General features: G+C 39.7%; 1 protein-coding gene across 1 annotated transcript in view; it reads left to right on the forward strand.

Annotated features, from left to right (window-relative positions):
* Positions 1–27,549, forward strand: part of ENPP1 (ectonucleotide pyrophosphatase/phosphodiesterase 1) — a 69,223-nt gene that overhangs the window by 15,162 nt on the left and 26,512 nt on the right. Inside the window, exons 2-13 of the mRNA XM_067546751.1 lie at positions 1,893–1,965; positions 3,133–3,249; positions 3,959–4,084; positions 7,061–7,121; positions 7,532–7,629; positions 18,210–18,289; positions 20,040–20,159; positions 21,165–21,274; positions 22,684–22,749; positions 24,140–24,212; positions 25,685–25,793; positions 27,095–27,226. Of these exons, the coding sequence (XP_067402852.1) occupies positions 1,893–1,965; positions 3,133–3,249; positions 3,959–4,084; positions 7,061–7,121; positions 7,532–7,629; positions 18,210–18,289; positions 20,040–20,159; positions 21,165–21,274; positions 22,684–22,749; positions 24,140–24,212; positions 25,685–25,793; positions 27,095–27,226 (1,165 nt within the window). The remainder of the gene's footprint in view (positions 1–1,892; positions 1,966–3,132; positions 3,250–3,958; positions 4,085–7,060; positions 7,122–7,531; positions 7,630–18,209; positions 18,290–20,039; positions 20,160–21,164; positions 21,275–22,683; positions 22,750–24,139; positions 24,213–25,684; positions 25,794–27,094; positions 27,227–27,549) is intronic.

Below are 27,549 nucleotides of genomic sequence, written 5' to 3' on the forward strand. Positions count from 1 at the left end.
ATCCGTTTAGTTCACCAGCTGTTTTTTTCCACACTGTGTATTTACACAGCTCCTGTGAGTTTTTGGCATGTCATAAACATAAGAATATTTTTGTAATGGGTTTGTGGTGTTGTGAAGCTGCCCGAATGTGGCTTGCTTGAGGACCCCAGAACAACATGATTCAGTGCAACTCAACAGTAACATTACCATTTAAGTTAGACTTCCTGACCAGAGGGAAGGATTCATTTACTCTGGTGACCAGCATCATATTGGGGGTACTGTTTGTTAAGATGAGTTATATTCAGAGTAATGCAAAATTATTTGGAGGTACAACATGGGGCTGTTAGCTGCCAAAATCACACCAATGATTTATGGGTGGTGGTGTGGTGTTTATGCTTCGTCTAGGTTTTATCAAGACATCTATTAGTCACTAGGAAGTGGAAAGGATTTTTCTTCCTTTTAAAAAAAAAAAAAAAAAAAAAAAGGCAATATTTAGACTTTGCTAAGAGACATGCTACTTTTGAGATATGTGGCCAATGGGATAGCTTACTGGCACAGTGTTTTAACACCCTGAGGGGGAGGAGTGGGTGGATTGAAGAGAACTTAAAAAGATGGATTTTGTAGAAAATGTTGATACAAGAGTGGAAATTAATGGAAGCTGTTAAGCTGGCAAACCAGATAATCTATGTTTGACCCATAATTTATCAAAAGGCATTTGATAATTGTAATCAGGGCAATTCACTTGTGCGTGGATATCAAAGAAATGTTAATTAAGCTAGCTCTAACCCATTTTCTAGTATTGATAAGAGTCAAAGATTAGATGCTAAGTGTATAGGAAATGGAATGTTAACGTCAATGTTAACTTCAAAGGATGGGTCAATGTGTGCTCAGCAAAGGAGCAGCAGGCACATTGTGCTTGACAGCCTGTTTCAGGGATAAGAGAAACGTAGGGCCTGATTCTGCATCTCTAGTCTGCTTACCTTTCAACTGGGAAAGTTTAAGCCGTTGGACTGAGATCTTTCAAGTAGTTGCCTGGAACACCATGGAAAACGCCTGAAAAGACTCTACATATAAGCTGCTTTGGATTCTGACCTGTTAGGGAATGATTCCATGGAGACTTTTGTGCAAATCAGCAAATTCACTGTCAATGCTGTAATTCTGATCTGAGAACTTGGCAATCACTTGTAATGCATGTGATTCTTTAACCATTCAATAACTTTAAAGATTTATTAATAAAAGAAAACGAGAGTTAGTTACTAAGGATTGGCTGACAGCGTGATATTTGGGTAAGATCTGAAATACACATTGACCTGGGGGTGGGTGTCTGATCTTTTGGGATTGGTAGAACATCATGTATGGTGAATTGGGTTTTCGGTAACCTGTCATCATATAAGAGCAGTTTGTCTGGATGGGAACTAAGGGCTGGAATGCACAAAGGGGACTGCGTTTCTCGTTAACCAAACCACCAATTTGGGGGAGGAGGGGTGTCTGCCCTGTTTGTTGCAGTCTTCCCTGAGTGGCATTCTCAGTGGGATCCATTCTAAGCACTGATCACAGAAGCATTTAAAAGTCAACTTTTTTCATTTTGGAGAAGGAAAAGCATTATAAGCAATTGACATAGGACAGTATCTGGTCTCTTCATTTTTTATAAGGAAGATGAAAGAAGTAAAGGCCCAGTCCTGCAATCTTGACTCATGTGAATGGTCTCATTGAAATTAACAGGACTACATGCATGAGTAAAGACTACTTGCATAAGTAATGGCTGTGGGATTGGTCCCCTAATCTGTATCAGCTTCTGCAGGCTTGCATGCTATCGTATAGACTAGATAACTACATTTTCATTACCTGAAAGAGGGGTTCCACAATTATCCTACAATGACATTTAACTGTTTATTTTCTTTCCTGTATTACAGGTACTGTCCACTTGTGTGTTAACCATAATCCTAGGATGCATATTTGGACTGAAGCCTAGCTGTTCAAGAGATGGTAATTCATGTGATTCTCCAATATAAATATTCTAAACAAATCATGAAATTATCAGAGTATCATCCTTATGTTGCAGGGAAGCAGTTAATTGAAATTACTTCAGGTAATGCACATGCCAGAATGTTAGTCCGAGGACTTTCCTGTGGGAATTCCTATGGGTCTTTTCTAATTAATTGGTGTTTCCCACCTCCTCCCCCCCAATTATAAGGTTTGCTCAGATAGGAGACAGGAGGGAGGTATTCTGGGAACTGGAGCAAATGAGGAAACAACTTGGCTAGTGAAATGTGTAAATCATCTATGAAAGAAATCCAACAAGGTGTGGGTTGGGACAGATTATGACCAGACTCAGAACACCGAAATGCCATTGAGTTGAGTGAAAGGTCCTTGCAAGCTCAGCCAACAATCCTGTGCTGATGTTTTATGATACTCCAATTACTATTAAATCCCCATTGGAATCTATTTGGTATTATTCCACCATTTGATTCAGGCTTTGTAGGGAGGACCACAATTTGTTCTGACTAAGTGATTGGCAGAAGGAGATGAGGTGGATACTTGATTCAGTAGTTCACTTCTATTCTCTTTTTCTCTTTTAGTAACTGCATAATACTTACGTCAGACCTTGTAGATAGGAGATAGTACATGTGATTTTAATTATCAGGAAATAAACCAGTTACCTATATGTGTATTTTTAGTATGCCAGTCACCATATCCTCTAACTTTCGGCAACCACAGGATATTAGAAAACTAGAATTATACATCTATCTAAATAGTGGTACAATCTAAATGTGTCATTCCCTACAATGATTTTATTGATGTTATAGGCATATTGACCAATTCAGTATCAATGTTTAAGAGTTGACTTCTAAACTCCTACTTCATATTCCCTACCAGCATCCTAATAGCCACACACAGCTTGTCTGAAAGAAACGATAGAAAAGATATGATGGAATGTTAATTGTAATACTTTTAGTCCTTAACGATACCCTTAACTGGAAAAATTATAATGGTACAAAGTATGTGTCTTGAGGAGACCCTAGTTTTCTGTCTTTTGCAAATATTTAGATCTTTTTACCATTATTATTTGAGTTCTGGCCAACTTTTTGCTAATAGCTGCTGCGTTCTTACTACAGAGATTACTGTAAGTAATGACACTGTCCAATATTTCAGTCAAAACCTGCAAAGGCCGTTGCTTTGAGAGGACATTTGGAAACTGCCGCTGTGACAGAGATTGTGCCAAACTCGGAAACTGCTGTTTAGATTTCCAGGAAGCGTGCATACAGCCAGGTAAGGGTGAAAAAGTTGGGGAGACAAAAGGGAGCAGTTACATCATCTGCCTCCTGAGTAGTTCCACTGGCGGGAGGGCTAGTGTAGACAAGCTTTCAGCAGCTACAAGCAGTTTAAACAGCATGTTGCTTAGAACTGCCGAATCTCCAGAAAAGTGTAGATCAGGGCTGAGAAAGTGGACATGTGCCTGATTCAGGAAAACATCTGAAAATAACATGACAAACTATGATTTTGATCTGGCTTCCATTCAAATCACTAGGAGTTGACATTGACACTGATCAGACACTGTGGCCTTGGTTCAGAAAAGCACTTTAACATGTGCTTAACTCTGTTGCTATTCAGGACAGCACTGAAACTGAATCCTGATGCAAAGGCTGGATTAAGCCTGCTTGCTACAAAGGATACAAATTGTCACATATCAGGAAATCCATAAAAGGCTGCCTTTTGTTGTCCTTCTTGATCTGTGGCAATATGATTACATGATGTATAATTGTATTCAGATATCCCTGTGCATATATTATCATTTAGAAGTGACAGTTAATGCTTTCTGGAAGGTCAGATTCTGCCCTGTTTGCGTGTGTGGACTCCTCAAACCTCATCTTTGCATGTGCATCAGGAGGAAAAATTGAACCCTTAATTTTTACATTACTCCTGCATGTAGACAAGAGCTAAAAATTGTACTTTTTTTGCATTTGATTTCTGATTGTAGCTCATATATGGACCTGCAATAAGTTCCGGTGTGGAGAGAAGAGGCGGCCAGAAAATCATTGCTCCTGTTCAGATGATTGTGTGGAAAACAAAGATTGTTGTGTTAATTATTATATAGTTTGCCAAGGTAAACTCCCACTTTACATTCCCAACCACACCTTGCTTGTTTATTTCATAACTTTTCTATTGTTCCTTTCAATGTTAATTGTAACACTTTTTAGTCCTTGGTCGTACCGTTAACAGGAATAATTATAATGGTATAAAACCTGTGTTTAGAGCAAGCAGGGGCGCCTTTTCAGATTTTGGTAGGGGGGACAATTTTAACTGTGGGACTATTTAGGCACCTGAAAAATCTAGCGTTTTTGCAGATAATAACTTAGAAATTAGCTGACAGGAGCATTGTATCTAAGTCCTATATAGAGAAAGAAAATTAAGTAAATATTAGACCCATTCAGCTCTAATACTAACATCTTGTCAAGTCACATAAGGGACACTAGTTAAGTTTTAAATTTTTAATGTATATTCTTACTCTTGAATATAACAATTGAAACAATTGTAGAGAAATTTAGATATCTTTTTGTGATTAGGCTACTTACTTTTTGCAGTTCACCAAGTTTGGAATAGGTCATTTAACTTTTGGGAATGTCCTATTAGGGCAAGGCCCCATGAGTTTAATACTGCACCTGCTTGGGGGTCTAGGGATGTTACCATACTACAAATAGACTAGAAAATGACTTTAAACAGGAATGAAACTGACACTTTCAAGTCACTTTCATAGTATTGCCAACCCCATATGTTCAAAAATCCTGAGTCAGGCTCACCACAGGTTCATGGGATTGTCTTAAAAATCATGAGATTTATGTAAAAAGAATAAATGTGGCTTTCTTTTTATTTGCCTTCTGCTTTTTGAGCCTTTAGGGTGCACTGGGGTCACATTTTGAAGCTTTCTACACAGTGATGAGGTCTAGAAACTTACTTTTTCTTTAAGAATGAAGGTTGAACTGATCACATATCCATTTGAGTCCAGGAACTGGGGCTTTAAGAAAAATAATTATCACGAGACTCATGACAAAATCATGAGAGTTGGCAACACTGCTTTTTCAGTTCTATTTAAAGGCTTGTTAATTTCCAGAAAGCTCTTAAACACAAAACAACACTGCAGTGATGGACTTGCAGTTCTCACAGGAGAATATTTAAAGCCAAACACCAAGAATATTCCACATTTTAAAGTTGAGGAAAAAATTGAGTCTTCTGAGGTATGTCCAGTGCAAGCAGGAAAGGAAAATAAAACAAGCACAGGAACTCTGGGCAGCTTTTCCCCTTGAAAAAAAGATGTAGGGTCACATCTTCCAGTCCTTAATCAGGCAAAACTTCTGGTGCGTAGTAAATAATACACATCATGACAATAATAGTTGACTTTTTATGAACGCTGTTTGCAGTTTCTGTTTTTTGTTTTGGAATTGGCCTGAATACAGCTGAAACCCTAACAATATGAGGCATAAAAATATATGATACTCCTCCAACACTTCCTCATTCCTTCCTTTTCTCAAAATCAGAACAAAAAATGACAAAACAAAATGGTTTTCAATTAAAATGTAAAATTGGACAGCATCCATTGCTCTACAACCAAGTATGGGGCAGAACCTGCCAAAATTTTAAGTTAAGTGATCTTCTCTCATCTGACTCCCATTCTCTCTCTCTCTCTCTCTCTCTCTCCATCCTTCCTGACTTCTGTGCTGCTTTTCATGCTGTCTACCATGACATCCTTCTCAATCACTTGGGACCATTTGCTGAAGTCTCAGAGAACTGGCCTCCTTGGTTTTGCTCTGATTTGTCAGACTCATCTTTTTTTGCAGCCTGCAGCAGAGAGAATCCTCAAAGACCTTGATTCTGTTTCCTCCCGGACTTCCTGTATGATCTCAGGCCAGTGCCTTAGGGACAGCGTTTCAAAGGCTTTTAGGCACCTAAAGATGCAGTGAGGCATTTAGTGGGGTTTACAAACCACCTCATCTTCTAAGCACTTTTGAAAATTTCATGAAGTGCCTAAATACCTTTGAAAATCTGCCCTTTAGTCTCTGTGCCTCAGTGCCCCATCAGTACAACAGCACTGTTCTACGTCACAGATGGGTTGTGAGGAGAAATAGATTAGATGTGAGACACTCCGATACTGCAGTGATGGTGCCATATGCTATCCCTTCCCTGGGTTTTGGTCCTTTGTTTTCATCTATCCCCTTCACATCTCTCTCTTTTCTGAATGTAACCTTGGCTGTACTTGTTCGGAGTCCCCTTCCTTCTGCCTTCAAACCCTACCCCTCAGAGGGATTCTGTTTTACAGGCTCATTTAACAAGCTGGGAGCAGCACCGCTCCTCTGCACAACTCTCATTCCACACTCAGGGCTTGTCTACACCCGTGCTTATGGTGGCAAAACTTTTGTAACTCAAGGGTGTGAAAAAAACAGCCCGCTGAGTGACATAAGTTTTGCTGACATAAGCGCACGTGTAGCAGCAAGCTCTCTCCTGCCAACATAATAAAACCACCTAAACAAGCAGGAGTAGCTATGTCGGTGGAAGAGTTCTCTCCCGCTGACATAACGCGGCTACACTCGCTCTTATGGCGGCAAAACTCATGTTGCTCAGTGGGGTGTTTTTTCACACCCCCGAGCGACAAAAGTTTGGCTAGCGTAAGTGCAAGAGTAGACAAGGCCTCAGGTTTTGCTGCAGTTAAGAGCTTCGCCTGGGCTAGGACATGTGCTGAGACTTCAGGGGTGGGGGGAGAAGGGGCAGAAGCCTCCCCCATGCCCTTCTTATAAATGGCACCCTTGAGCAGGCCTTAGTTTTCTCACTTTTGCAAATCTTTAGCTCTCATTATCATTGTTTGATTTCTGGCCAATTTTTTGCTAGTGGCTGCTATGTTCTTACTATTAAGATCACTACACGTGATGATGCCACCTGATAACTCTTGGCCATGCATTTTAATGGTGTGAAAACTGAAAAAAAAGTTTGGATGTTTTGTGAAATTTTGATGGACATTTAGCAGATCAATTTTATTTAATTTAATATGAGAACTGTTCAGTATTTCTTAATGTGAATATACTTATTTTAGGAGAAAAAAGTTGGGTTGAAGAAAAATGTGAGGACATCAATGAGCCCCAGTGTCCAACAGGGTAAGGATATTCTCTCTTTATTTGGAAATTTTGCATTTAAAACAATATTTTAAGGGTAATATTATCTGTTTACAAACAAACAAACAAAAACCCCACTCCACCCCTCAGCAGTCTCTCAATAGTAATTATACTCCATTATTATTTAGAGCGTCCCAGTAACATTACAACTATAGGTGTTTTTATTCTGATAAAACGTTCAATATACGAGGACCATTTTATAACAATCTCCCATAAGTGTCCAATCCTGCAGGATGCTGGGTGCTCACTGCTTCTATCTCAGAATCATGCAGGATTGGGCCTTTTAAGGCAAAAATTTTTTAAAACAAGCCTGGTTTTCACAATGTGAGCCCAGTTGCATAGATATTGAATCCAATGTTTTTCTTTTAACTCTCTCATTTCTAATTGCTTAGGTTTACAAAACCGCCAGTGTTGTTGTTTTCTTTGGATGGCTTCCGAGCAGAGTATTTGCACACATGGGGTGAACTTCTTCCTGTTATTAGCAAATTACGTGAGTAGATTCTCTGTCTAAGCCATAGCATGACAATTGATTAGAAAAATCTAAGCTGTCCATTTTCGTAAGAGTATAAGGAGAACTCTTTTAAACACTTCACCAGCCTCCTATAATTTTACAAATTATCACTTGTAAGATGATGGTGATTGTATAGCAAATGGGCCATGAGGTATGGGAACTGACTAAGCATTCTTCAGGCTCTCAATGAGAGATTGAAAATGGTTGAGCAGCCCTTTCTGTGGTTGAGGAGTGATAATTTTGCAAGGAATTCACATTGTTGTGAAAAATAAACAGGTAGTTAGACATGATATTTTGACTCCATACCATTTCTAAAGTATGATTCAGTCTGCGGAGTGACTTGTATTTAGGTGGGATGGTGACAAAATAACGGAAAGAAAAGTGGGCTGGAGAAAATATGAGAAATGACTAATAAGATGCAAGAGCTGATGCATGAAGTAGGAAAATGTTGACATTTGAGGGAGAGAGTTCATTTTGTTAAATGAACGAGTGACAAGAACAGGCCATAGTCTTAGTTCATTTGTGGTGCTTTACAGAATATAAACTTGTAGTTGTCGTTTTCTTTCTTTTTAGAAAAGCCCAAAGTTTTTATCCCTTTTAACTATAAGAATAATTTTAAACATAAGGCTTACTACCAAACTCTTGACCACTTGTAAAACTCCCATGGTACTTCTTGCCTGAGTAGCAATATCAGGCTTGCCGTCGTGTCCAAATTACAATCTGGAGTGACTACATTCTTTTTACCCCCCCCCCCCCCCCCCAAAAAAAAAAAAAATCAAACAAACAAAACAAAACAAAACCGCAAATTCCCTCCTTGAATATGATATTCATCACAACTGTAGCTGTCTGGAGGATGACAATTCCATTTCACAGCAACTTTCAAGGTTTTGAAACTTTGTTTTCATTTTTGAACTGGAACAAAATCAAAACCTTTCAAACACTTTAATGAAATAAATGGACTTTTTGACATAGTTTTTTATTAAAACCTGATCATTTAGGGTCCAGAGTGCTCCTGATGAGAGAGACTAACACTCACACTCTTCACATGGGTACTGGCCTGGGATGTGGGTGGCCCAGGTTTGAGCCTGCTCTGACTGACTCAGAGCAGTGTTTGTCATCCCAGAGCACTCTGATTTAAGCAGAGCAGGCTTAAACTGGGTTTCCCGCATCCCACACCAGTGCCTATTCTACCAGGCTAGAGAGTGCAAGAGTTAGTCTTTCGCTGGTCCCTTTGGACCAGAGAGCCCAGGACCTAAAAAACCTTCCCACTGAAAACTGATAACGTTTGGGCTTTGATGAAACTTCATTTAGTCAGAAATGTTCTGATGTTGTGCAAAATTAAGCACTCGGGACTTTTTCAAGGGGAAAAGGCAGTATGCCGCATTTATTGACAGAAACTAAAGTAATAACTAACTTAAACCTACACACACACACACACACACACACACACACACACACACACACACACACACACACACACACACACACACACACACACACACACACACACACACACACACACACACACACACACACACACACACACACACACACACCAGAAAGCGTTCTATAGTTATATATAGCTACCAGTCCTGATTGTGGCTTGAGACCGTAGCTAGGGTCCGTTGCTGCAGTTCGTGGCTCGTGGCTATTAAAGCACTATTAAAGCAAAGAGAATAACAATAGGATGTAACATAATTTTTAAAAATGATGACCAGGAGGGGTCAATATAGCTATACTGCGGGTTTCTACTTGGTTGCGGGTAGTTGTGGTCAGGTGGCTAATTTATTCATTCTTTTGCATTAATTTGTACAGGGTTGTCCAATTAATTCCCAATGAAAAATTAAAACATAGAACATTACTTGCTTCTAACCCATCGATTGTTTTATCTTCATGAGATGGAAAGTAATATGTTAGTCTTGGAGTTGTTAACATAGTTACATTGCACATACATTGTTGCACAGGGGGCTCTGAGGTATATTTGTCTTGCCAAACAATTTTTTCTAACCCAATTACACAAACACAAGTTTTTTCATCATAGTACACCTTTGCAGTATCATTATTTAACTCGTCCCAATAACAAGTTGCCAAACTCTTATGTTGTAATGAACAGGGTTCTTCTAATATAGATAAGGTAGGGCATATCCATTGTTGTGGGATCCACTTTAAACATGAACGATGATCTATAATGTCTCCTTGGTTATTTAGATAGGTCCCTGCCAATCGAGGGACCCAGATATGTTTGCCCTGGAGAATTGGGAGGGCTTTGAATGGCCACAGGGTAGCCCTGTGACTGTGGGGCTGTGCCCTGATTACTTGTATAGATATATGCCCTGTAAGAGTGGATGTATATACTTTGGAGTTTAGCACATTATACCAATCCAGGAACATAGGATGACACCCATGGTTGTAATCTGTTACAGGTCCAATGTGGGTGCTTACTTACAGGTATTATTTCAATTTGGTTCCACGTGGTGAAATTAAACCACTGGATTCCCCAATGCGCATTGGTTGTTTTTATAATGATAAATTGCACTAGTAGCCCCAGAAATGGTGTCCACATCTCTGCTGCTGACGTCCACCTAAAGAGAAAGAAACGCTTGCGCTGGAGAAATGTCTTTGTTAGTAGGTTACTGTACCGAGACTGTCCATAAGGATGTGTGGAAGGTGATCCAGGTATGAATGCTTAGCTTCCTGTAGCTACCGGAGATTTTATGAGGCTCAGCTTCTTATGGGGATACCTGAAACATGCTCAAGTAAACATTGTAACTGACATGACGTATATGACACGCATTATCATGATTTTGCCATGCTGATGTCACCCAATATACAAAATGCCCCCCCACTCAAGCTAGCCTGTGTGACACCCCCAACGTGAGACTGGTGTAGAAAGGAGCAATCGGAGCTCCTGAATAAACCTCAGGTTCCCTCTTTATCCAGACAGCGTGACACCCCACCACGCAAAACTGATGCAGAAAGGGGTGCATCATAGGAACTTTCCCTCTTCAGTTTTTAACATGTTTCAAGGCTTTTACATAATATCAGGTACACGGCACATTTTTACATTTCTCGCACTAACAACAAACTAACTACAAGACTTAACAATGGCACACATATCATTAGCAAAATCATGTTTAGCTAAAACAGGCTTTTTCCTTGCAAGGTTCATCATGGAGGTAACAATGTTTTGTTTTGTTTTTGTTTTTGTTTTTTTTTTTGTACAAATAGTTATAATAGTTTAGTTAGCTCAATGGTGACACATACTTCACCACTGGTTGTTCTGTTACCTTTACATCACTCTCCTGCTGGGACTAGGCTTTGGGCCCCCACTCTGGCCCCCTCCAAAGAAATATTTTTTTTTGTTGAGCCCTAACAGACTCATTCCACATGTGGCTCCAATGCAGAGCCATTCCAGGCACGCCCAACTCACTTTCAGCTGGCCACACCCGAGAGGAATTCTTCTTGTAAACAGCTATGGGTGGATCTTTCCCCCCTGTCAGGCAGGTAGTATGCATCAACACCCGCACTAGTTAGTTCACTAGTTCCCAGATGCTTAACTGCTATCCCTTTCCAGACTGGACTAGGTTTTAAAGAGATATCAACCATTTTCACTAGCATCTCATAAACAGGGTTCTCATGTTCTTCCATTGCTAATATCTGACTCCACATAGCATCAGATGTACCTGAGTCCATTAAGAGACTACAAGATACATCCAAAGCATTCAGAGGGGAGAGTTTGTCTGCCACCCCCTGTTTTTCCCAGAGATCAACAGCACATCTGTTCTGCTGTGTAGCTTTAGGTGCCCAGTCTTTTTTCTGAAACTGAGGCACTATCTGTTCACCTACAGAGCTAACAGCCTGGAGACATTCAGGTTCCAACACCATTGTTTCCCCACTATAATGATTAAGCACAGCCACTTGGTTACAGGGCTGTTTAAGCTTTCTAATAATCTTCACCCCATCTGGAACCTTTTCCAAGGTATCCAAACTGGACTTTTTTATAACAGAGTCAGTGAATCCATCCACATTTGGAAAACTTTGGCAGTTAGAAACTGAACCACTTTTCCCAACATCTAAGCTGTTGCTTGCTACAGGCAATGACTCATCCTGAGCTGGCTTAATCAATTCACTTTCACACCCTTTAGTTGCAGAAAACTGCTTGCAAAAGCCAGCAGGAGGTTTTATTCCTTCAGGAGCAGTTTTAGGCAACAAATCATTTTTCACAGAAATTCCTCCCCTACCCTTTTCATCCAGGGCCTGCTCCAAAGAAATATTTCCCTGATCCCCAACAGACTCTTTCTGGGTTTCTGTTAAGTCCAGGACCAGATCTGATACCACTGGCACCCCCTTAACTTGCATAAACTGAGAAGCACACCCTGTCTGCTCTTTAGACAGATGATTGGAGCTAAACTCTCTCTCTGCAGACAAACTGCTATTCTCAACCTTCCAACTATTTGAAATTTCCCCCTTTTTGTCCCAGTCCATATGGCTGTTCCCAGCCAAACCTTTGGAGACCGGGGTGGCTTTCCCCATGGGCAAGCTATTGCCCTCAACAGACACGGGCTTAGGAACCTTTCCTTCCTGGATCTCAGTTGAATCCAGACCCACAACTGATAAATCTTTCACCAGCATAAGTTGAACAGTACTTTCTGCCTCCTCCACAGACAGTACTCTGGGGATTACTTCCCCCCAGCAGATACACTGCTACTTGTAACACTCAAACAATTTGAGGTTTCTTTTTCTAAATGCTCATTTTCCTCTGTGAGGTTATTTTTCTCTTTTCCTTGAGTTCTAGATTCTCTCAACATATCTTTAAGAATTTCCAATTGGTTCTGTAAGCCTGCAGCCAAGGCTTTCCATTTTTCAGTTTCCTGGCCAGATTTCTGGACTTCTTTTTGGAGGGAAGCAATATCTTCCTGACAATCAGTCAGGCGAATGTAGGCATCATTACAGGCTTCCCATAAAAGCCAGATTGCTGCTGCCTCCTTTTTTGTGGGACTTGTGGGTTCATATACTAGGAGGTATTTAGCCAATTTGTCCTCCAGATCAGCTATAGTACGGACATCAGACAAAACTTGCTGAGTCCAGGGACTTTGTCCAAATTTTTCTAAAATGGTGTAGAACGGGGTTATTTCTTTTACAAAGTTTAATTTTTGGATCTCTTTTTTAGAAGAGTCCTTAGGGGTTTGCTTACGCTTAAACATAAACATAGTGCTATCAGTAAATATAATGCTCTCAATAGAACCGGGGTCCTAAACCTGGTCCTAAATCCGGCTATTCTACAACCGGTGGTGTGTAAACCAATATTTTATTTCACAACTCTCTGCCCAGTGGCAATAAATTTTTCAATAAAGCTGGTATACTAAACCAGGCTTTAATTCCGGCTATTCTACAACCGGTGGTAACACACCAAATATTAAATAGTTATTTATCAATAGAGCAGGTATTCTAAACCTGGCTCTAACTCCGGCTATCCCTACAACCGGTGGTGGCACACCAAGTATCAAGCGCTTATCTTATACTTTTATAACTGCAGCAATACTTCACTCACTCTCAATCTCTCTCACTTTCCCCCCCCTTCGCATTCTCCACCAATAATGTTGTGCAAAATTAAGCACTCGGGACTTTTTCAAGGGGAAAAGGCAGTATGCCGCATTTATTGACAGAAACTAAAGTAATAACTAACTTAACCCACACACACACACACACACACACACACACACACACACACACGCACACACACACACACACACACACACACACACACACACACACACACACACACACACACACACACACACACACACACACACACACACGCGCCCAAACATACCAGAAAGCGTTCTATAGTTATATATAGCTACCAGTCCTGATTGTGGCTTGAGACCGTAGCTAGGGTCCGTTGCTGGAGTTCGTGGCTCGTGGCAGCTACCTGGCCAGGGAAGCTGGGCACGAGGAGAGCAGGGTCCTTGTCGGGCGCGCACCGACGCTCTTCTTTAGATGATGTGTAGAACGCTGTTTTTCCCCCAAAGCCTTGAAATCTCACCCAGTCTTTTATAGGTTTTTCAGTTCTGCTGTGTCACGTCGCTTCTCTGTGACCCTTGATTGCTGGTACAATAGCAGACGTGACTTTCAGCTTGTTCTTTGATGTCTTGATTAAGTTTGATTAAGTTTGATTAAGTTTTTCTGGGGTGGATCCTTCTTTGCTTTTTGGGGCTATGTTCACACTCTTCAGCCTAGGATGGACTTCACACTTCATCAGGACAACTTCATCAAGACAAGCTGGCAGTTTGGGTCTGACTCACACACACATACACCCTCCATTCATACCTTGTTCAGATAACTATCTTATTCATCTAAAGGTTTAGAAAGGGTTTGACACAAGATGGAGTACATAGGGTCAAAATGGGGTTTTTACACAAGATGGAGTACATAGGTCAAAATGGGGTTTTATATTCACAATGTGGAGTATGACTGAGAGAAGTTCAAATGTTACACGATTTCAATAATAACCATATAGAGGTTGACACAAATAAGGGTATGAATTAAAAGCTATGAATTAATCTACAGGGTTACAATTACAATTTTATTCCTACATAAACAATTTATGGTATGTACATGCTGATATGTGGAATATAGCCCTATTTTGGCTGTCAGTGCATGAGGACACAAGGAGAATAGGATATGACGCCAGGAGCCTTAGCCTCTCCTTCATGCCCTGTGCAGGGGACAGCCATAGTATAGATAGGGAGTGCAAGCCCTGTGCTAGCCTGGAGCCAGCAATAGCACTATCTTACCCAAAGGGGATGAAGTTGGGGGGACCCTAGCCTCACCTCTGCACTGACCAGCATTGCTGGACCAGCATGAGAGAGGCAATGGTTGACACACTCTTTCAAAGTTTAGAGCTCCTGATCTAGTGTGCACAATCGTGGGCCTTGGGAGGAATTCAGGCAGAGTATCTTCAGCTACTGCTATTATAGCACAATGACTCCTGATCCTCCCCAGGATTTAGTGAAAGGCTTGAAGCCTAATGAAAGCCATTCATGTCAAGGGAAAGAAGCCCATTGATTTTAATTTGGCTTTTGTTCTGGTCTGTAGCCTGTAATGCAGCATTCTGGAATGGTAGGTGCTGTATGTAAGTTATTGTCACTTAATATTGCAAGTCAATGTGTTACTGACTTATTTTCATAGCACCCTGAGTAAAATAATAGCACCACATAGCCTCTGACCTGGCAAATAGTTACACACAGGAGAAGCTACGCAAGTCAACAGTACTATTGGGACTACTCATACATATGTATTTGGGGGATCGGAGTCCATGAATATAAAATTCCTGTTCATTCCACTTAAGAGTTAGCATTTAAGTAGCCAAATTGGGGGTGATGAGAAGTCCCCATAAAACAGTGTCTCTATAGCATTCGTTATTAGACATGGAAAAAAACATACATTTTATTTCTACTTTTTTTTTTGTAACCAAGATTTTATTAAACTGTGTATAATTACAAATATAAAACACCGCTTTTATTCATAAAGATAAGAGGGTGCAATCCTACCCCATCTCTTGAACCAATATCAGTCTTGCATTGGGACATAAATAAAAATTCAAGAACACATCATTCTAGTGTCCTGATCCTGCAAATCCTTATGCATGTGCTTAACATTACAGTGTATAGTGTCACTGAAGTCTGTGGGACTACTTATGTCATAAAGTTAAGCATGGGGATAAGTATTTTGCAAGATGAAGGCCTCAATTCCCTGTTGGACAACCAGTGACTTATGATATATTATAGGAAGAAATGATGAAAAATATCTATTTCTGGTAGAATAATAAAAACAATTGAATAAATTGCTTGACAGTTGATGGGAAATTCAGACATACTTTATCTGCAGGACACATTCATTTATAATACTAGTTAAATGATGGGGGAAAAAAATTCATCAGCCAAATTAACTAAGCACAACCGTAACTATAGTTTCTTTCCATAATCCATACCTCCTGGTGGAAGGCTGCCATCATCCTAAACCCCCACCTTTGAGGGTATCCAGGATAAGGGGTTGGAAGGGCTGGCATTCTGAGGGAAATCTTTTTCATGTCTTCCAGAGGTGTGTATTGTTACAACCTGGGCCAGTCCCCTTCAGGATGGTCACCAGTCTGTTGTGAGTGGACATAATTGCTGGGTCCCATGTGTTACTAAACTACTGGATCTGGGCTGAGTCTAGTCATTGTTTCTAGCTCTGGTCTCTGGGACCCATTCCCAGGCTCAGACCATTTTTCCGGCCTTTTTTCAGCCCTTTCTTAGGACATGGGACTCCACATACCAGTCATCCCAGACTCTGGAACTACTGCCTCAGACCACCCAAGCCCCCTACTCCCTCAGAGTTCCATCAAGCTGTGGGCACTGTGGCTTCTAGTTTAACTCCTTCAGGACAATATAGCAGGAAAGCAAGAAACACGGGCTTAGCAAAGGGATTTCTTAACCATGTTCACTTTACTCTTTAACAGCATTAAAGTGACCAATCTTTGCAAATTAATAGAAGTCTGAGATGAACTCTGTCCTAGACTGATCTCACTTCGTCTGAGATCTTGTCTGCATTTTGCACTAGCCAGATTCCCTCTGCCCCCCCAGCACAGTCTTCTTGCATGTGGTGAAATATGACCCTGCTTACACAGAAGCCCTCCTTTTTTTTTTTTTTTTTTTTTTTTTTTAAAGTCTCTGTTCCTTTTTGGCTTTGTGCTCCACTGGCATGCTTGTTCCTTCACCCCTCTGGGCTCTTGTTTAGAGAGTCCATTTTTCCTTGGCAATTGAGACCTAGTCAATGGCTCTAGATTGTAGTTCAGAAGTTTTCTCAAAGATCACATGTTTCCTGGGCAGGGTAGCTTACTAGAATACATTGTAATAACCTTGCCTTGAGCAAGGTTAGACATGAGTTCAGCATGGAATGGATGTCCTAATCTAAAATAGAGGTAACAAATTGGAGTTCACAGTTTGACCCAGACATATCCTATTCAGTGACATGTACATTTTGGTTTGGAAAAAGTGTGTTGCAGATTTCTCTTGACTCTTCAATACAATATTTTCAAACAAATCTTCTTTGTTTTCAATTTTATCTGGCTTTGAAATATGGGAAGCGAGCCAAGCAGAATAGAGGACAAACAGAAAAGTCCCAGCCAAAATCCCCTAGGATTTTGGTTAAAAGCCACTCAAGATGCCTCTTGTGAGGCAGCCATGACAACAAGTTGAATCTTGAATCACTAGTTGAAAGTTGGAAGTTGAATCACTGTATTGCAGAGCACCAGAAAGACTTGGTAGGGAGGATTATTATACTCTAAAAGAGAATTTTATGTATTTTTAGGAGAGGGTTTGGCCTGTTGTGGCCTAGTCCAAAGCCCATTGAATGCAACATGAAACTTTTTTACCAGGGGAGTCAATGTGTCTAAGATCAGGTTCATGTGACATAGCAAAATAACATGGATATGAAGATTTCTTGATCTTACCAACATCTATACTAGATTGATTGAGAGAATGATCCAAAGTGTATGCATAGATTACAGAACACAAAATCAATCTGATAAATCATTAACTTCAGTCTTAACTATATTCTTTACACAAAACTTATGATCTTTGTGTGGTATTTTTTTATACTGTAGTGAGGGTTATTGTTCTTCTGAAAATTAGGACACCTATTTAGGTGCTTGAGTATAGATTTAGGCACCTCACTTTAGGAATCCAAATTTGTCAATTTTGGCCTAACACAAATGATTTTTCATTCTAATATATGTTGTGAGTGATTTTTTTTTTTTTAAGAGACCCACAATTCTATGGCAAGAACACAAGTTTGAAGGTATGCCTGGAGAAAACAATAAACCCTGTTTTTTAGGGGACATGTATATAAACTGAAAGCAAAGCAAATAGCGATTTGTCAGATGGCCATTCAAAGAACTAGGGCAAGATAGTATTTATGGCTGTCTGTCAAAAGCTACTTTGCTTCTGGGAGTTCTCATACTGAACTCACTACTAGTGCTCATACTGCACAGCATTCTTGCTAGCTACCAAGTCTGTGTTCTAATTAGAACAGCGTGATTTCTTTGGTCATTCCTATATATGTCTGCACCAGGTATTGTTTAAAAGGCCTGATCCTTTGATTTCAGTGGTGGAGGATTAGCCCCATAAGGAGTATCTAGAATGCATTTCTACCACTAACTGTTAAGTCAAATGTGACTTCCTCATTTAGACTCATAGATTTTAAGGTCAGAAGGGACTATTATGATCATCCAATCTGACCTCCTGCACAACGTAGGCCACAGAACCGCACCCACCCACTCCTGTAATAGACCCCTAACCTATGACTGAGTTATTGAAGTCCTCAGATCAGGGTTTAAAGACTTCAGTGGTACAGAGAATGCACCAACAAGTGACATAAGTATGAATTCTAGGATGTTGCAGAGTGCAAAGTCTCCACGGGGTGTGACTTTTTAAAAAAACAAACAAAAACGAATGTGTGCATAGTTGTGTATTGTGAAATTGTTTCACGTATGTAACTTTACATTCCCCCCCTAGAAAAATGTGGAACATACACTCCCAACCTGAGACCAGTGTATCCAACAAAAACGTTCCCCAATCACTACACCATTGTCACAGTAAGAACTTCTGTGGTTTTTCTCTCTAGAAGACACATTGTTTAGAATTTTAATGAATTCCAGGAGAAACGGGGGATTATTCAACCCAATGTGAACAATATTTAATATTTTCGGTAGGACTATGAAAATGTAGATGTCACACTTTTCTTCTTTTCTCTTCATGCTTAAACCCTGTCTTAATGTGTGACAATCACTATATAAAGGCTACTAATGCCTGGTCAGATTAACTTGATCCAGATAATTAATAAAAACTATCCAATACTAGGTGTAAGAATTTCTGTAGTATTATAAATTGGTATGCTTCTTCACTTTGCACATTGGTACAAATCTGATATAATCCACTGAGGTCACAGTTTGGCTAGGGGAACAGGAGCAAGCTAGGTTCTTTTCTCATTCCATTTCTTTGGGAAGATATGTGCCTGAAGCCCCTCCTTTAGAACAGAAAGTGTGGTATTAAGTAGATATAGGTAAGAATATGAAATTCTGAAATGGAACCAGCAATCTGAAAATCTCATGAGTTTTGAAGGTCTGAGGAGATCTGAGGTTGGCTGGGATCCAAATCTGGTTCAGAGGTAGCCCAAGAGTGGAAGTGTCGCAAACAACTGCTCTCTTAAAGTTTTTCCCATCTTGAATATATACTGGGGAAAATAAACAAATAAAAACAAGCTTCCAAAACTGGAACTTGTGTCTTACTGCCTTCCACAGTACACCAGCAGACTCCCTTGAGCTTCATGGTGCAAAGAATTTAGGAACTCAAATTAAGATTGATGGAATCACAGGCTCACTGCCTTCTGCTCCTGACTCATCAGTAGTGTTGTCTCTTTGGGTGGTGTGTCAGTGGGTGCGGTTATGGTCAGTCTCTGCATGTACCTTTTTAAAAAATAGTTCTTTAACACAATCCCCCCTTCCCCACCACCACCACACACACTCCCAAATTTGAAGAGGTGATCTGATAGAGGTGGTTTTGCTCTGCCACCATGTAATGGGATCACCCCTAACTTGGTATGCCTCAGTTCTCCCACTCTTATGAAAGCTGTGGGGCTAACTCTCCAGATAGTGTGTAAATAATGCTCCCCACTGTCAGTATTCCTTTTCTTTTTCTGAGGCATTCAATCAAACACAGTTCAATATCAATCAAAATACATAAACCAGGTACACAGTAGGTATCCCCAGCCCGGCCCTTAATCTAGTTGGTGTGGTAAATCCCCTCCGGTTCTTTTCCTGTTACAGGGTCTCCTCAGGAGTCTCTCTGCCTCTTGCAGCTCCCTACTACCCACCAGTGAGCTACTTGTTGGTCTTATCTCACAGAGGCAAGCAGTCAGTCACATGTGGGGCTCCACCCAATAGCTTCATAAAGGCCATCCCACCCTGTGACAAACCAGCTGTGCTACCCTTCAGTAGCCGGAAAGGCTAAGGTTATGGCATCCAGTTAGGATCTGTTTTGCCATGGATGGCAAATGCCTCTAAAAGGGTGTAAGAGAAGACTGTAGCAAGTAGGCTGTCAAGTCAGCCTAAAGATGTCAAGCCAAATTCAGACTTTGTATAAGTCAATAGAGTTACATCCACTTACACAAAATCTGAAAAATGCTGCATTACCTTTGAGAAGTGTCAAACCGTATTTGATTTTTGTAGCAGTGAAATGTGACACTGTTAGGTCATTCTGTGACTTGTGGCACTTATGGTGACTTGTACATAAGGATTTGTTTTAAAAGAATTGTATTTGATATAAAATGCATAATCTTAATTGTAGGGACTGTATCCAGAATCCCATGGTATAATTGATAACAAGATCTATGACCCCCATAGAAATGCTTCCTTCACACTTAAAAATGCGGAGAAGTTTAATCCACAGTGGTACCAAGGACAGCCTGTAAGTATTAATAACTAATAAACTGCTATGAGACACAAGAGATAGTGGTTATGTTGTTTAGTTATATGTCTCAGGAAAATGATGATAGTGAGAACAATGTTACTGTGTACTTCCAAGGCTGCCAAGAGCTGTCATTCAGCATAAATATGTGATTACATTATTGCAGCTGTAAAATGGATTTTGAAATTGCTTAAATGTAAACTGCAACAAGGAAAAAATTAGCTGGCAGGATTTTGTTAATGACCTTGTTTATATGATTTTTATGACAATTTTATGTTTAGAACATTTTAATTTTTAACCTCCACCCTTGGTTCTAGTCCAAGAGCCTTGAAGATGCTAACTGGGGAAGGCATCTTGGTACAGCCCTAACTCCTGGGCCACCTACAGCTATTATTCTGCTCTCCCCACACTTCAGCTGCAGTGACCCAAAGATTCCCACCTTTCCTTCTCTTTTCTTCCTGGGGAATAATGCATTAGAAAGAAATAAAACTAAAAGTTTGTGTTCTTGCTTTTCCTTTTTTCCATTTTTCTGGATTTTATGTCTGTCTCTCACTCTCCTCTCTCCGTTCTCTGTCTGTTGCCATTCCTTTCTCCTTTCCAGCCTCTGTTACTCATCTTCCTATCTTCCCTTCACTAGGTCTCCCATTTATCATCCCCGCCCAACTTTATTTTCAACTTCCTTCCCCCCCCCCCCCCCCCCACCCATTTGCCATATTATTGCCAACTTAACTATTCAAAATTAATGAATTAGGCCTCCAAAAATCATGCTCTTTGCTTTAAAACCATTAGGTTTTTCTAAAAATGCATTTTTGATTTTTTTTATTTTCCTTCTGGGTTGTGAATCTTTCGGTTATGCTCAGGTCACCTTTTCAAGCTTTTCTCCACAGCCATGAATGCGAGAACTTTTTTTTAAAAATGAAAGTGGAGATTCTTATGAAATAACAGGACTCCAGGAGCTGAGGCTATATGATGCACTAAATAATGATGCTTGTTCTTATCCCACAGATCTGGCTGACAGCTATGCATCAAGGTCTAAAAGCTGGTACATTCTTCTGGCCTGGATCAGATGTAAGAATTAATGGAACTTTTCCAGATTTACATAGAACGTATGATGGGTATGTAAAACATGTTTTGGATCTGTGTTTTGGGTTTTTTTGTTTTTTGTTTTGTTTTTGGTATTAGGACAAGGGTAATCAATTATTTTTGTCAAAGTCCAAATTTCTTGGTCAAGGTATAGTCAGAGAAAATTATACAAAATTAATAACTATAATGATAAGAAGTAAATAAAAAGATTTCATGGTCCATTCAAAAGCATCTGGTGGTCCAGCCCATGACCTGCCTATTGACTACCTTTGATTAGGGGGTGTGTGAGAGAGAAAAAATGATATGTAGGCTTTGTTCTGCTTTCTTTCCTGCTGTCAATCGGCTTTCACAAAACGATAGACCACAAATAGAGGATAAATGTCTTCCTGTTTACTAATGTATTCCTACACGTTGTGAAAAAGCAGAATCCCATTAGCCAGAACCTGCATTTTCCATTATGCATGTTGTGTGACTGGTTGAAAAAACTATCATGCTGTAACATACTATAGTAAAGTATTTCAGAGGGGTAGCCGTGTTAGTCTGTATACAGCAAAGACAACGAGAGTTCTGTGGCATTTTAAAGACTGTCTACAAATATTAAATTTGTTAGTGTTTAAAGTGCCACAGAACTCTCGTTGTCCTTATAGTAAAGTATGTTTGTAGTAGAGGTAAGCAAAAGATTTGCCATCTAAATCTGGTGATGCTTTGATGTCATCTGGTTACACTTGGTGCAGATATTTCACAAATACATAGATTCTAACGTTGATCACCCAATCTGAGCTCTCCTCTTACATGAGGTGGGAAAATCTTTACATGTACTTGAAAACCTCTATATCATTAAATAGTTATGGGGAAATGTTTCACTGTCAAATTCACCTTATTGCAAATTTTCAAGATATTTCACGGTATTTCATGGTCAGCTATTATTCCTACCTGTGAATAAACATTTCTCTGCAGTGGAAAAACTGTTGAATTTGAGGATCATCTTTAATAATTTTAAAATATCCACTGAGGTCCTCAATCTTCTCCTTCTCAGGTCCTATTTTTCTTCCCATGTAGATTCTGACGATTGCTAGTGGGAGGTCCTACACTTTAGCAGGATCACTTGGAATTGCATTGTGTAGTTCAAGCCACAGCTATCATCGGCAACCAGTAGTGCAGCCTCAGTAAGATATAGGCTGTTTATAGTGGGTGTATACTAATCTATGATTGTCAGTCTGCTTCAGAATTTTGATCCCAGATTTTACCTATGTATGGTCATTAGAAACTTGGCAACTGGGCTCGCATTGTGAAAACCAGGCATGTTTTAAAAATACAGTACAATATATACAATATTGCCAAGTGATTTCAATGATCTTTGTTGAAATGATGACAGATTTCCTATGTGAACATAATTTTGAGATCTTTGAAATACAGTTGCTATTGTATTGTTCTGATACAGTTCAGTCCCATTTGAAGAAAGGGTGATAGCTATTCTTCATTGGCTGCAATTACCTAAAGAGGAAAGGTAGGTATTACATTTTAAATGTAAAGCTCCTGTTTACAGTTTTAGAATAATGAAATAATAATGATTAATAAATACATTACAATGTACATGTTTATATTTAATATAATATCCTGTGTACGTTATTTCAATAACTTCATAAGAACCTAAGAATGGCCATACTGGGTCAGACCAATGGTCCCATCTATCCCAGTATTCTGTCTTCTAAAAGTGACAATGACAGATGCTTCTGAGGGAATGAACAGAACAGGGCAATTATCAAGTGATCGACCCCCTGTTGTGCAGGCCCAGAATCTGGCATCCGAGGTTTAGGGATATCCAGGGCATGGGATTGCATCCCTGACTATCTTGACTAATAGCCATTGATGGACCTATCTAGTTCTAATTATCTAATTATTTTTTTAACCCAGTTATATTTTTTGCCTTCACAACATCCCCTGGCAATAAATTCCACAGGTTGACTATGTATTGGGTGAAGAAGTACTTCCTTTTGTTTGTTTTTAAACCTGCTGCCTATTAATTTCATTGGATGACTCTGGTTCTTGTATTTTGTGAAGGGATAAATAACACTTCCTTCTTTACTTTCAACACACCATTTATGATTTTATAGACCTCTGCCATATTTCCTCTTAGTCTTCTTTTTTCCAAGCAGAACAGTCCCAGTCTTTTTAATCTCTCCTCATATGGAAGCTATTCCATACCCCTAATCATTTTTGTTGCCCTTCTCTGTACTTTTAACGTTTCTAATATTTTTTTTGAAAGGGGGTGACCAGAACTGCACACAGTATTCAAGGTGTGGGCAGACCAGGGATTTATGTAGTGGCATTGTGATATTTTCTTTATCTATCCCTTGCCTAATGGTTCCTAACATTCTGTCAACTTTTTTTGACTGCCACTGCACATTGAGTGGGTGTTTTCAGAGAACTATCCACAATGACACCAAGATCTCTTTCATGTGTGGTAACAGCTAATTTAGACACATCATTTTGTCTGTATAGTTGAGATTGTTTTCCAATTTGCATTACTTTGCATTTATCAATATTGAATTTCATCTGCCATTTTGTTGCCCAGTCACTCAGTTTTGTGAGAGCCCTTTGTAACTCTTGGCAGTCTGCTTTGGACTTAACTGTCTTGAGTAATTTTGTATTGTCTGCAAATTTTGCCACCTTCCTGTTTACCCCCTTTCCCAGATCATTTATGATCAACAAATTAGTTGTTTCAATCCTGTTTCTAAGCAAATTGTCTATTTTTTCCCTTCTTTTAAAATGCTCCCATACTAAATAATGCATAGTTGTTTCTAATACTTGATATTCATTGTTGAATTATAATTTTTCCAGACTATTTTTTTCAATGTGTATGTAAAATATTACATTTTTGGTGCTGTTTGATATAGACCACACTTTTACACTCTGTATTTAGAAGAACCAGATACCTCAGGCCATAGGTTTGGACCAGTCAGCAGTCAAGTAAGTAGGTGGTGTTTGTTTTTTTGATTTAAAGCTCTGTACTGAGTTAGTGATGGGGCTTTGTATAGCATGTTAAATTTACAGCCATAAACTGGAGCACTCATCTGCAGTGTATTTATTAGAACAAGGAATTTGTGGGAGGGTGAATATGATGTAACATGCATAAAAGGGCATTTAATATTTGAATGTTAACAAATGAGGTACTGTTTTTTTTATTTATAATTAAATGTGGATAGGGTTGTAAATGGTGTATCTTATTTCTCTCTCCCCCCACCCCACTCATTCTATGCGAGTTCTCCCTTTTGACAAAAATTACTAGAAACTTTTGAAAAAAATGAAAGCTTTTCACGAACATTATCAATTTAGAAAAAAGCCACTTTTCATTTTAAAAAGATGGGTAGAGAGAGGTGGGGTTGAATGAAACATTTCAACCAGCTCTAGTCCTAGTCCACTTTCTGTGGATGGCTGTTCACATTGTAACCTGCATGGTTGCTGGCAGTCTCAGAACCAGAATTAGGCAGACTTGAGTCATATCTCCCTCCATGTCAGACTTTGGCATGGGGAAGCTGGCATTACCACTGTGCTGTACACATTCTGTAAATAAAGAGAAGCCTTCAATTTCCAGGACAGGCCAATGTTACATCCCTCAGTAAAAGCACTATCAAAAAAAAGAAGAGATAGAAGGGAAAAACTATTCATTGATTTGGGAACATTAGTGAATGCTATTATCTGGAACTCAGGGAAAGTTTTGGCATCTATAACTGATTTTTCCAGATTTCACTGGAGCTATTAACAGAAAGAGGCTTTCAATTTCTCTTGTGGGGGGGACTTTCACAAACTGAGCATTGTTTCTGTGACAATATTAAAAGATCAATGTAATTCTTTAGCTGGTTAACTGCCAATGAGAACTCTGACAGGGGTGTGTCCGCCCTCCCTACTTCATAGGAAATATAGTTATCCTTATCCTTGGTTAGTAAATAAAACTTATGTTACATATGTTAAAAACACTTTGAAGATTAAAAACTACAGTAAGGACTTCTGAGTAGCTCTCTAAGGGCATGATTGTGCAACCCTTACTCTCACTGAGTAGTCTTATCAAGTAATGTAACTAGTTGATTATAAATGTTAGTTGCTTGTATTGATTACTTATGCATCTAAATTTTCAAACAATGGTTAAGACCCCAAGTCACTAGTCCATCCCTATGTTCCTAGTTAAAATAACCCAAATGACAAAAGTCTATAATTTACATGAAGACAAAACTGATTACAGTATCTTTTTTTATAAGAGATTCTCATTCAAAAGAAATAGCTCATATTAACCTGAAATGAAAACTTGAGTCTGACCATGGAACCCTTATTCGCACAAATAGTTCCACTGAAAGTATTCATTTTACATACACCTAATACAGATATATGAATTAGTTTCTAAGTGCTTAACATCTATTTTACATTCCTACATTTCTATTTTGCAGGTCATTCTTGCACTACAGAGAGTGGACAACATAGTTGGGATGCTGATGGATGGTCTCAAGCAAATGAACTTGCACAAGTGCCTAAACATTATTCTTCTATCTGATCATGGTAAATTGATCTGTACATAGTGGCGAAATGAGGACAGACACGTACTGGGAATTAAGCGGCAGGCAGCAACTTTTATTAAACTTTAGCACAGGGGAGAGGCACTACCTGCCCATCACCCATACTCTCCTATACCAGACATTTAATTGGTTCCAGTGGGGGCGTTATAGGGCTTAATACCATATAACTCATAACTTGGGGTAGGGTCACCTCAGCCTACCTACCACAACTCAGTCCTAGCACCCTCTCTGCTGCAAGGGGTTCAGAGGATGCAGAAGGGTGGGGACCTCATCCCATGAAGGCCACAAAGTCTGATCTTGTCCCATGAAGGCCACAAGGCCTCACTCTGTCCCATGAGCCCAAGGCCCATCTCCAAAATGCCAGATTTTTTATTTCTGGGAACCATTCATTTTATTCCCTTAACCACACTGGAAACCGGCCACAAGTTCTGATGAATAAACAACTTAACCCAAGTACCTCAATTATGTACTAAGCACATTTCTACCTAATCCACTGTGGTTTGAAGGTGCCACTAGGAAGATGAAAAACTCCCTGATCCACTGCCAATTGGCCCATGGGAGAAAAGATTCCTTCCCAACCCCTAAATGGCAATTGGCTGGACTTACAGCATCTGTCAGGCTGGGGTTTCCCATTCCTAGTTTAGGGAGAGTAGGTTGAGGCTGCTGGAATGGAGCCAAACGAGGGTCTGCATGGTCCCCACTCCAGGTTAAATCCTGGAATCTGGGGAATGCTGGCCAGTCAGCATCCCTACCCTTCCAGCTGGCCAATGGCTGCAAGAGACTCATGTGGGGAGAAGTTACCTGGTGTCCCTCAGCAAGTGTTTCCCTCCCTCACTGCTGGGACTGTCCATTTTCACCACTGGCTCCATCAAGTTCCCCCTCTCATTGAGGATGGTGGTGACATTTTGTTTTTATAATAGACTGCAGGTCTCTGTGTCTAAAACTTAAATTTCTGACTACAGTTCAGAAGTGAAAGGTTATCCACTCTATCAGTCCAGCTCTAACAGTATCCTTTATTTTTCTCCTTCAGTCAGGAAAATCTATTGCATTTTTTTTTGTGAGAACTGTTATGATGAGGTGTTACGAGGCAGCTGAAAGGGTATATGTTTATGTACCGTGTGAGTTCACATTTCCTTCCTGCCATTTAGATGTCTTGTGCTTGGTGGTGATTTAACCAGGAAAGCTACATTTCCCCTTTGTACAGATCAGCTACATGTTCTGTTATCAGGAGTACTGCAGATGTGTACCTACCTTTTTAAAAAATAACATTTTTCCCCTTTGCAGGAATGGAAGCAGCTAGCTGTAGTAAAACAACATATCTGAGCACATACATGGAGAATGTTCAAGATATCACAGTAATTTCTGGCCCCGCTGCTCGCTTAAGACCCCAAAATGTTCCAGATGAGTATTTCTCTTGTATGTAGTTACTAAACTAATTTGTATTCCTTGATTATCTATTTCTAAACGTTTTAAAATTAAGCGAGGATTAAGATATACAGAATATACTGATATTCCTCAGACTCAGTACAAGCTGACTAACTGAGAAGTTGGACCACAAGGATTGGGGAAACTGTTAAGACCTAGAAACACAAATCTTCTGCTCTTAAAGGGATTTAAAAGCTTGGTTCACTTATATGTGTAGCTAGGGCCCTTAATCTCTATATGATTTAATCAAACACAAATTATTGGGTTCAATACAGGGGTAACTAGGAGAAATTTAATGGCATGTGATATACAGG

The sequence above is a fragment of the Emydura macquarii genome, unplaced genomic scaffold, assembly GCF_026122565.2.
Source record: "Emydura macquarii macquarii isolate MOO-44397 ecotype Brisbane River unplaced genomic scaffold, CSIRO-AGI_Emac_v2 contig_1146, whole genome shotgun sequence".
Lineage (NCBI taxonomy): Eukaryota > Metazoa > Chordata > Testudines > Chelidae > Emydura > Emydura macquarii.